This window comes from Acomys minous, assembly GCF_964271855.1.
Source record: "Acomys minous genome assembly, chromosome: 6".
Taxonomy (NCBI): Eukaryota; Metazoa; Chordata; class Mammalia; order Rodentia; family Muridae; genus Acomys; species Acomys minous.
The window spans coordinates 5,689,320-5,701,353 of NC_140487.1; the positions used below are offsets into that span (position 1 = coordinate 5,689,320).

The 12,034-nt window shown below is 44.3% G+C and overlaps 1 protein-coding gene across 23 annotated transcripts in view; it reads left to right on the forward strand.

Moving 5' to 3' along the window:
- CADPS2 (calcium dependent secretion activator 2) overlaps positions 1-12,034 on the forward strand; it is a 506,252-nt gene that overhangs the window by 455,783 nt on the left and 38,435 nt on the right. For all 23 annotated transcript variants that reach the window (XM_084784337.1, XM_084784356.1, XM_084784338.1 and 20 more), the window contains one exon: positions 1,137-1,211. In XM_084784337.1, the coding sequence (XP_084640463.1) occupies positions 1,137-1,211 (75 nt within the window). The remainder of the gene's footprint in view (positions 1-1,136; positions 1,212-12,034) is intronic.

Here is a 12,034-nt window from a genome sequence, read left to right on the forward strand (position 1 = left end):
ATTAGAGTTCTCAAGTGGGTGGGGATCTTCCCTAAGTATTCCAAACCAGTATGCATCGATGTTTTGTTATGTGTGGAAACTTTGAGACATGTTTTCAGAAGAAAGAAAAAAAAATCACTTTCAGAGACTTAGATCTCAGGGAGCCATTCAGGCACAGCTGGGAAGCTGGCCCAGTGTTTACCCTGACCTGGGCACTTTCAGTCCGTGGGCGCTATGCTCTTGGAAGCCTTGAGGCCTCAGGATAAGGTTGGTCTTTACAAGTCGCACTTTCTGTGAAGTGGCCATTGGGGACAATCTGCTGTCAGATAAATGCTTCCAGAGAAAGAATTAGTGTTTAAATAGATGTGCATACATATGCCTCAGGAGCCCAACCTTCTGCTAACGTAAGAACAGAACCACCCAGTAATCTCTCTAAAGAAAGCAAGAAGAGTCTTTCAGGTTTATCTTAAATACATCTTTTTGTGTTTATTTAAAGACTCTTTCTTGTTCCTGAGGAAGCTGGTAAAGCTATGGGGAGTAGTGTTGTTTCAGTATACCTTTTATGGCCTATTAATTTGTTACCATCTACTCCCTTTTGTTAATGAAATTTTAATTTTGCCCCTGCTTGAGCATGTTGTAAGAATTATATGCACTCCTGCTCCCGGGCTGACAAAAAAAGTCTTTTTCGGGAGAACAATTGGGAGTGTATTTTATTTCTAGAGCACATTTAAAATAACTTATGAATGCGAGTTGTCAGACATAAAATGCTGTATTAATTAAACCTTTTTCAAGTCCCTTTGCTTCTCTGGCTAAACCAACCCTTTAGAAAACTACAGGGCCACCTTCATTACAGAGGAGAAGACAAAACGTCCCCTTCACATTCCTCTGCCTGAATAAGGATACGAACTCAATTCATCCCGCTAATAACCCCATTAGCTGCTTAACTCGACGGCGCACATGGGAAAAATTTCCAACCGCAATGTAAAAAGTGTCGACTGGATGGATCGTTGACACAGCTTTGTTCTTTTAATGTTCAAAATGATCGTTTTAAGTAAATTTGATGTGCCATAACTAGCAGTAGCTTTAGAGCAGCTGTGACTTAACAACAAAGAATTTATGTCTGTACCCACTAATGCATTTTGTCTTTTAAACCCTAGCAACAGTACCACTCAAAAATAGATGATCTGATTGACAACACTGTGAAAGAAGTCATTGCACTGCTAGTTTCAAAGGTAATGTATCATCTATGCACCTTTGCAAATAGAATTAAGAAATAACCTTCAAGTGAGAATTTTTAGATGTATCTCTTGTGTTTTTAAATATCTAAATGTGAAATCGTAGCTTAAAAAGAAGTGTGGGTTGGGATGTAACTTAGTGTCAGGATGCCTACCTGACATGTACAAGGCCAGGATTCAATCCCTACAGTACAAAATAAATAAATGCATACATGAGAGTGCACACACAGGAGAGAGAGAGAGAGAGAGAGAGAGAGAGAGAGAGAGAGAGAGAGAGAGAGAGAGAGAAGTTGTTTCAGTTTTAAGAAAAACTTCAAACAATAAAAATCAAAATGTGGAGGTGGGTTGACTTGATTATGTGAAGAATTTTGTCTTTTCTTGTAACTATTTCCCTTTAAAAACAATTCTTCTTTTCAGGAGTATCTTATTATATCCCATTCATGCTCTCTGTTTAACTTCCAGAGCAGATTTGAGTGTCCCCAGTCTTTGAACTTAGCCTGTTTGTTGTGGTGACATCCCTAAGGCTGGGGAATCTAGCCTTGAACATAGACAAAACTGGCAGATGGTACCAGAACTTCACACCACAAATTTCTCACTCAGTGCTTGGAACACTTTTGGTAAATGCAGTGGCATGTCATTGTATGCATGAAAGTGGGTTATGTAAGATGCCACTGAGGCAATACAGGTGGCGATAGGTAGTACTTGTAAAGTCTGGGCACATTCCGAGAGGCATGGCCACAGACATAGGGGTCATCTGGAGTCAAGCGCTTACTAAGGAAGAGGTGCTGTAAGCACCAAGAACTTAAAGAGGGTGGGAAGTCATTGGCCAATGGGTCCAAAGTCCCAGCCAGAGTAGAGCGATAAGAACTTTACATTGAGAGCAGGTGTAGTAGTGAGTATTTAACCATGGAACTCAACACACGTAGAAGAGACAAACTTATAATGGCCTCATCAGAAATAGCAAGTAATGGGAAAATTAAGTATCCTGTGTCACTAACACACAGTATGCAAAGGTACCAAAACATTGTATTCTCCATAAGGAAGCACAATGATTTTACGGTCTTTTAAATGGTGGAGAAAGCACGAGAGCAGTTTCATCTGGCCCCTCAAGGCTGTATGTCAAAGGATTTCAAAGCAGGCTTCATAAAACAGCTGAAAGAATGTGTCAGGTGCACAGAAAAACCAAGACAAATTTTGTAAGTAAAGGATATGTTTTTTAGATAACAATATAAAATTTTACTCTTCAGTAATAATTTAAGGAGTGCAGGTACCAGCTTTTCTAATAAATGGACTTAGATGATTTGAAGCTAACACTACTGAAAACTATGAAGTGAGCCATTTAGGTTTCTCATACACAGGATCTGAATTGTTACATCCAGTCTGGAAGGAACTTCAGAAATACAAATCCATCCAATGTCCTTTCTGCATCTTTTACAGTACTCATAGATGCACAAAATGTTTCCCGCTTTATCTTTGTTGTGTCATACTGAGCCAGAGTTTGGAAGCAGCTTTAAGTTAGAGGAATAGCAAAGTTGTCAGACATCTATTTAATCTGTGGTTTGGCGGACTCCTAATGACAGCGTCTGCTTCATAATACAGTGCCAAGTGGATAAAAGATGAGTCCTTAATGGGGTAAAGTATGATCTTTACACCACTTGAGAAGGACACGCAGTGTTACCAGGGACTGTACTGGGGGCAAAATTACAGTTGGCATAGTGTGTGTGTGTGTGTGTGTGTGTGTGTGTGTGTGTGTGTGTGTGTGTTTTCCTTTGTGAGGATGTTATGTTACAAGGTCTCTGGGAACAGGTCTTAGGGCAGGAAACAACCACGAAGAAAAATGGTTTCAGAACTCTGCCACCTCGTACCCATTACTTTTCTTGTTGTTCTGATCATATCCGTGCAGTAGAGAGCCTGGGGGAAGAAGGGTTTCTCTGGATTGATGGTTTCAGAGGTTGCAGTTGGTTAGCAACAGTGACGTGCTGTCACGCTGTGTCTGCCATCAGCAAGCCCATCCCTTGAACTTCGCTCCTTCCCACTGTTCTCCTCTCACTGTTCGGATTGGATACTAATTTCAGATGACTTGGGCTTCTTTTTGGTCTTACGTTTCTTTTTGCCCTTTATTGACAATTAAAGCTCTCTGTTGAATTTTTTCAGTTCAGCCTTTATAGAATTCTACCATAGATTTTCTTTTTTATTATTTCTGCCCCCTTATTGAACTTATTGCTTATGTGTTCTCCTGGTTCACCTAGATCACTGAGCTCAAGGCCAGCCCGATCAACCGAGTGAGTTCTGGGACAGCAAGAGCTACAGAGAGAAACCCTGGCTCAAAACAAAATAAAGACTCTGTCACCATCATGGTGGGGAGCATAGCGTCAGGCGTTTGGGCACGGTGGTGTCGCAGCAGCTGAGAGCTCACAGCTCGATCCACAGACAGGAAGTAAAGAATGCTAACTCAAAATGGCGCTAGGCTTTTGAAACCTCCCAAGTCCCTCCCCAGTGACATGCTTACTCCAGAAAGTTCACACCTTCTAATCCTTCTCAATCAGTTCTGCCAAATGTGAACCGAGTCTGTATCCATTTGAGCCGATTGGGGCCACTCTCACTCAGACACTGCTCTTCCAGAGGATCTGCGTTCAGTTCTCAGCATCCACATCAGGCACTTCAACACTACCTACAGCCCCAGCTCTAGGGAATCCAACCCCTTGGCCTCTACAGGCACCCATATCCATGTGCACATGCAAGCGCACATAAATAAAAATAACATAAATGTATTTTAATTTATTAATATAAAATTAACAGTAAGATAATTTTAAAGGGGGAAGGAGAGGAAAAAAGAAAGGAAAATTCTTTTTGAAAAAAAAGTAAAAGTGGAAAAAAGTGAGGAAGAAGACAAATGATAGGGTGGAAAAATCAAGCATATATATTACTATATATATAATAATACATATATATTATATGCAAGCATATATTAGATAATGGAAGAAAAAGAAAAATCAGTTTTTTTTTTAAAAATCTCCTTTTACCTTAGATAGGAGAAGATTCTTTCCAGCTAGTAGAGCTCAGCTGACATGTGCTATTCCTTTCAGCTCTCACTGAACTACAGTAGCACGTTAGAGTTGTGTGTCGGCTTCGCGCAAGCCCCACCTTGCACTTCCTGTATAGCTTGATTTTGAACATACCACAACCCTCTGGGCAGCCATTTTCTCCAGGAGCCTTAGCTTTTGAAGTTGGCATTGTGACAGCCATCTAAGCTACAACTTATCTGTGAGTGCCTCAGCCAGGACGGCTGGCACACAGACAGCTGAGCTCTGGTCTGGATGGGGGAGGGCAAGGACTGCAGGAGCCGAGGAGTTCAGTGGTCCCAGTCTCAGTGTTTTCACACCAGGCCTCGGAGTAAACCACATCCTACATCTGACTAGTGGCATCTGTGCTACAGAGAGTGGAATACAACCACGCTGCTCTCCATGGCTTGCACAATTAGCGTTTTAACCCTTTCAGTAGGCTTGTGACAGCTCCTCCCTCTCCATGAATGACTGCCATAGCCATCTCCCCCCCCCACCCCCCCCCCCAGACGCTGTCAGAGTGTGCTGAGCAACCTGAATTAGGACTGTTCTATATTCTGTGATCCCAAGCATGGTTTGGCCCCTACAGGTGGCCCGCTCTCAGATGGCTCCTGCGTGCAGCACTCTAGAGATGATGCCAATGCCATGAGCCGCTGCCATGAAGTCAGGCCGCACCGCAGGAGCCAGTGCACTGCACATCTCTGCGCTGGCTTTAAGGCTTTATGACTGTGAGTCTGTCCTCTGACTGGTACCGCTGCTGTATTTGGGGTTCCTGCACTCTCTGGCCTAAGTGTGGGGTAGCATTATGTGTCTCCGCTGATTCCTGGGCAGCTGGAGTTGGGGGTGCAGCTGCTGTCTCGTTCCCTCCCAATGCCTTTCTCCTCTGTGCTCTTGGCTTTCCCATCACCTCTTCCTTGATTCCTAATGTTGCTTCTCTCTCTCCTGAGAAAGGTGCACCCCCTTTATTTCCATGACTCCTCCTCCCCCTCACAGAGTCGCGACTCTATTTCACCACTTACTTCAGATCTCTCTTTGGGTATGTTCATGATTCTCTGCATATCGATAACCACAGTGGACGTGTTTGGCCGAGTAAGTGTCCATGCTTCCTTCCTTCGGCCTGCCTCTCTTCAGTTCCGGGTCTGTATCTGATGTCGTCACAGCGCACGTAGCATTCAGCATGTGTGCTTATGTGTCCAGGAAAGACCCTGGACTCCCTTTCTATACACGTCTCTCAGAGTACTAACTAGCTGCTGGTTTCCTTGGACTTTGTTAGTTTGTTATTACTGTTATTTATCTATTTAATCACTCATTAGTCATTCTTTAAACTTGCTCTTCAAATCTCTGTGATTTCCTTTTGGCTTAACTATGCACTGGTGATTCCAACTGCACTCATATGTGTAAAGGGCAATATTGAGTCATGGCCAAAATCCAGCCTCGACCTGCATCGGAATTTGGACTCCCTATTAATTGCCTCACCTTGATTTACATAAGCGGCTTCATTTCCTAGATTACAGAGTAGAAGCACTTAGTAGTAGTATATGGCAGTATCATGTACCAGTATTAATACTATTTCTAAATAGGTACAGTATTTTGAAGAAGCATCTGTTAGTATGAAGTTAATGACGATAATCTTCGGGTGGAACCTGTAGCCTTTACGTACTATTTAAATACGAACCCTTGCTACTGTTGTTGCTCTTGCTTTTACCTACAAGCCCGTATTTCCAGTGGCTTCCTGTCTACCTGCGCAAATCAGTTTATGTGAGATCATGTGCATTCCAAGCCCACTGTAAAAGCATCCTCATCCCAGGACCTGTGCCTTTGTAGAGCCCTCCGGGACTGCCCCCGTGAGGACACCAGGAACCGTTGAGTCAGTCTCCTGAACATGCCCTCTTCTGAGCCAGCCTGGTCTCCACGACCCTCTCTGCAGTTTTCCTTGACATCGTCACCTTGCCGGTTGCCATCATTTGGTCTTCGTGCTGCAGCTAGAGCGCCTCTCGGAACATACCGCAGCTCCCGTCTGCCAGTGTGTCGGACCTTCACGGTGCTCCCTGTTGCTTGTGACATCATTCCTGGTCCCTATCACTTGGGCACATTGCTTTGCCATCGTTTTCTAAGTTGTATGTTGCACCTGATTTTTGTTTATGTCCCACAAGAAGTAGCTGTTGATGCCTTTGGAAGCACTGACTAGACACTGTAAAGTCATGATGATACAGTGTTTGAGAGTACAGCACTCTTACCTTAGCCTTCCTCAGTACCCTTTACTACAAATTTCTAATAATTCTGAGTAATATCATACAAAAGATTAAGAATCCTTAGAATAGAGTTTGGGAGAGGTTCACATCTAAACCAGGCATCACTTCCAGATCTTTTCGGTCTAGTCACACTTGCTCACATCCCAGGCTGTAGTATTTCCAGCACTCCAGTGACTTCTCAGGTACCTATTTAAGCTCTACATCTTTTTATGACCCCTCCTCAGAAGCTCTTTCTTCCTTTTCTCTTACAATTCCACTGGAATAGTCTGTGATTTTCTTCCTAGAGGCCATCTTACTCTCCTAGGCAAATTTAATATGTCACCACACCTTCCCATCACTTGCCATGTGTTCTTCTTCAGTGTCTTGAAGCCAAAAATCTCATTGTCTTTCTCTGTCGTAGTTCATGCCACACAGAGTGCTCCTCGTTCAGCAGTGTGTTTATTGAGTGAATAGTATTACAGGAAGATGAAAGTACTAAACAGACCTGTTTCAATGCCAGTGCTCTGGGTCTGACTGTAACTGGGGACATTAAATAAATCACTCTTCATAAGACAGACAAGAGAAAAAGCATAGAAACGCATGACCTTGAGCCATCACAGATTTTCAGCATGCAGCAGCTGTGTGCCAGGCAGTGTACTCCGTGCCACGGATACAGTGCTAGCAAAACAGTCAAGGGCCTGATCTTTGGGGAGTTTTCTCACCCCTTGGGAGAAACAAGCTAACAAACAGTAAGTTGCATCCAGATGAATGTGTGACGTATCACAAGTCATAAGGCACAGTGACTCGTGTAGTCGGAGGACGGCACACGTCTCCTCAAGCTGAAACTGAATTCTAAACAATGAAAGAGTCAGCCAGAAAAAGGGGGGCATAGCAGTTAGGTAGGAGACGCTGCGGGCACCAGGCCCTGGTGTAAAATGAAGCTGAAAGAGGTGAGGAGACGCTGATGGGATGTGCTAAGGAGTTTTGAGCCTTGATCCCACAAGCAGTAGGAAGTCACCAAAAGATGAGAGAGGTGCCAGGTGGGGTGAAGAATTAACCAGCTCTGTACAAGAAGATTCATGCAACGGCCTGTAACCAACAGTCTTGCAGAAGCCTGTTACCTTGACCTCTAGAAAAGTAACCCCAAGCACTTAAGACACGCCGTGAGCAGTTCAGTGCAGAGGCAGCGGACATTAAGAGCTACCCTCACTTCTAGGATATGAATCACAGGAACCAATCAAGTGTCATTCAGTGACTCAGGTGCCCCAGAATGAGAATCGGACTTGGAGGGAAAGATCATGATGACGTCATGGGTCACTGTATGATTAAGTTTACCTCTGAGATTTCCAAGGGAGATAGATGCCCAGTAGAGATCCTTGGATGTGGAGGAGCAAGAGGAGGTATGTGGGCTGAAATTATCAACGTGATCATTTGAAATGATGCGCCCTCAGTAGCTGTGACTCCCCAGCTGTGTGGAACTAGATAGAGCCCTCAGCAGGGAGGAGGAAGCAGGCTTAAATGCCGAAACATGAAACAGAGATGCTCCCAGCATGGAGGAACTGGGGGCATTTTGACTGAGAGGAAATAGGAGGTGAAATGACCAATCTAATACTAAATACTAGTGCTCACTGCCACCTCATGTTAAGAACTAATTAAGTTGACCAAAATTTGGCTTAGTATGAAGAGGAAAATACAATGCTAGCTAAAGTCCAGCTGCTCTGACTGAAAGGAGGTCTGGAGCCCCACCTGTGTGGTCTTATCTCCCAGGGTGGGCCTGATGCCACACATCCAGCCTCCTCATTCACATTGAGATCACAGGGTACGTACCAGTAGAACCCTAGTGGCCGCTAAGCCTACAGCCTTTCCTCAACACCCTAGAGAAAGGAAGAAGGTCACAGAGGAGAAGAGTGGCACCTCCACCCTCCGGTCCCGTTCTTGTGTCGGCTTTGCACCAGCCAGCCCAAGGGCATGTCTATTTGGTGGTCTTTCCACACAGACACACACGCCAGGAGGCTAGTTTGGGCAGGCAGCTAGAGGTGGCAAGGAGGCCGTCGGTAAGTGGAGGTGATAAAGCTGAGTTCGTTGTTTGTAGGGATGAGGATGCCAAAGAAAAACTAGAGGGGGCATTGGTCAAGGCAAAGAATTAAGAGAGCCACAAATAAGAAAGTGAACAACCGTCAGGACATAGCCCCATTACTTTACTAAGGTTGTTAGTCTGGGTGTGAATTAACAGAGCAATTGTGATCATGGTCAAAGTCCTTGATCTCCCAGTACTGTTGAAAAGGAAAGAAAAAGAGGCATATTGGAAGGGGAACACTTTCTCACTGAGTATATAGATATATATTCATAGAGTAATGTGTGAGAACATAGAATACTTTGCCCTGGACTCCTCTGAGAAATAAGATGGATAGCCTGGTAAAATTATTTTGATTAAATTTGCTTCTTTGGATCCAGGCCATATATGCAGAAGGTACTTGATTGAATCCAAGTATGTGCTTAAGGGCTATTCACAGAGAGGTGGAAAGCAAGGCAGGTCACTGCACTGGGGAGGACAAAGGAAAAAGTAACAATGAGGGAAGACTGGGGAATTTGATAACATCTGGGCTAGGTGTGTAGAGTTTCCTGCAGGACAGCATACTTTACAAATAAATACACACTGTCAAGCACTACCCATCCCTCTCACAGGTGTCTGTGATCTATACAAAGATGTTTTCACAGTCAGAACAAAGCTACAAGGAACTGACTCACAGTTGGAGAAGAAGGAGAGAAATAGCCATCCTATTGGTGACACTCTGTTTAGGGAAGAAAGCCTATTTCCTTACAGGCTCTGATTATCTGGCTGCATGTGAAGTTTTTAGCTAGTTAGTCCTGATCTTAACAAACCATCTGCTAGTGGGTATCCAAAGGCTCTTCCTATGAGTGGCTACCCTTTCCATGAAAAATTTTAAAATTTGCAGTGTAAATGATGCAACCCTCCCTTGTTTACCTCATGCGTGGAAAAAGCAGTAACCATGTGAAGAACCCAGCAGTCTGTAGTCCCCATCACTTCTCAGAATTTATGGGTTTTATATCCTGCTATGAACATATGAATCATGCAGCCTGTTGCAATAATTCTTATATCCTCTTAAAATTCAACAGGCTATTTAAACCATCGTGCCTTATGGCACTCCTTGTGTTTTGCTCAACCAGTTATTTCAGAGTGCTTTCATCCTTGTATTTCCTTGAGAGTATGTATCGTGAGGCAAAGGCAGTAATTACCCAGACAGACTCCAAGTGTGAAATGTTACTCAAACAAACCCAGTGCATGACATCCACAACAAAGGCTAGGGAAACAAAGAAATGGTAGTGTTTCCCTCCAGCCCAACACCGCCAGGAGAGCAGAAGGCACAAGGCGAAGCCGTGAGTATTTACAATCTCCCAGAGCTGTATGCAGAGAGTTCACAGGAAACAGTTAAAGATGCAGCAAGGAAGCTCAGAGTTTAACTGGATTTCTTTGGGTTCTTGCTGTTTTGTGCAATTAAAAGCCAGATGGAAAGTATGCCATTCCTAATCTTGATTTTAATAAAGTCTGACATGGGAGGTAACTTTTCCAACATGTGGGCTTCAACAACAGTCTTACCTTCCTGTAGGAACTGTGGGGCTCGCTTGGTTGATCCCAGGGGTGCAATCTCTGTAAGCCCTTAGAGTCTCTCCTGTGTTTGTGCCTCCCTGGGGACCACTGGGGACAGGGAGGAACCCAAACAGAGGCTTCCTGCTGTACTCTGCTATAGTCCAGTGATGCTGTATATATCCAGAGAAGACAAGACAGGCGACCAGCGGCCTTAGTAGAGAAACGTCTTTACTCAACTCCTATCCAAGAGGCTTGCTAAGGGTCAGTTCCGTTTCTGTCTTCCTGCAATCCAGACTTTACATAGTGGGGTTATTTTATTTGTTTACTTCTTATTTATTTATTTATTTATTTTACTATGAATCCTTCAAAATCATTCTTTCTGTCCTCTGGTTTCTGTATACAGTGTGTCCAACCACATCTCCACATTAGGCTCATGGCATGCCCTTTTTTGTCCTTGACTTTTTCTTCCACAACTTTGTATATTCCTGAGTAGAAAGGCCTAGCTCTCTTTCATGTTTGTCTTTTCTGTCTTGGGTGTTTAATGATAACTATAACAAAAATGATGTTCATCAAACACTTGTTAGGTGCTTGGGCACATTTTGTGCTGGATCGTGTCAATTCCCTCAGTTCTGTGGCATGAGGGAGAAGAACTTGGGGTCGTTGGCAGACCACCTATCTTCAAAGCCTTTCTTCCATACTATCCAATGCATGTGCTCCCAGCAGGCAGAATTCAAGTGTGTGACAGCCTCAGTTCTGGTCCTCCTTTATAAGGCGCCTCCACAGATTTCATTGACTCAGACGCATCTGTCTGTGAGTCACGCTCATTATTGTCCCTTGTCACTGAACAGACCTTGTGACTCAGCATATTTAGATGTTCAGAAAACTCGTGACTGATTTGACCAGTTACACCAATCATGCTAATGGTGCCCATCTTTAATCCCAGAACTGGGCGACAGGGCAGAAGCAGGTGGATCTCTGTGAGTTTGAGGGCAGCCTGGTCTACTAGTGAGTTCCAGGACAGCCAAAGCTACATAGTGAGACCCTGACTTGGAACACAAACAAAAAAATTCTGTCTAGTATTTTTTTCCAGTTTCACTCTTTTCATAATTAATGGCCACAACAGTCCTTAGTGCCATCCTCGTCAGGTGAGCCATCCTCGTCAGGTGAGCCATCCTCGTCAGGTGAGCCATCCTCGTCAGGTGAGCCATCCTCATCAGGTGAGCTGAGTTGTTTCGTCTTCCCTTGAGGCAAAGGAAGCAAAATGACCCAACATCCAGCCAGCTGCAGAGCTGCCGATGGACTCCTCATCCTCCACATCCGACTGGAGGAGTGCCGCCTATCCTTTGCCTCACCCTTAGCACTATTCACCTGTGTGAGCAGAGCAGGTGCACACAGCGAGGAGCAGGTGCTGTGCCTCCGACGCCTCGGGTTGTCGGTAACCATAGCACTTGTCTCACCTTATGGCAAATGAGATCACCTGGCACACACTTGCTCTCAAGATCTGAGCTCTAAGAGATGAGGCATTTTCCACAGAGGGCCATTAAGTCTGGAATTCCCTTCCCCTGGTCTGACAGAGCCCTGGAGGTTTGTGCTTCTGGGTCTTGGCAAACCACATTAAGTTGAGCTAGGTAGTCAGTCATGCTCGGTAAGAAACCTTAATGGGCAGGAAGAAAGTAGTGAGTAAGCCTTTGAGTCCTGAGTAATTTGTAGTTTTGCAGCTTGCACTGTTTAGAGCTCTTAAGACAGCTGCCCAGCTGAATGGAGCCCTCCTTGAGAAATACAGCTTTGGTCTGCAGTCTGCATGGCTGTGTTTCTGTGTTCTTACATCACATCACAAATGATGTGGTGGAGAAGCCTATGGGGAAGTTTTTGTTTCTTTTGCATAAACTATTTTGCTGTAATTGATCAGCCACAGAG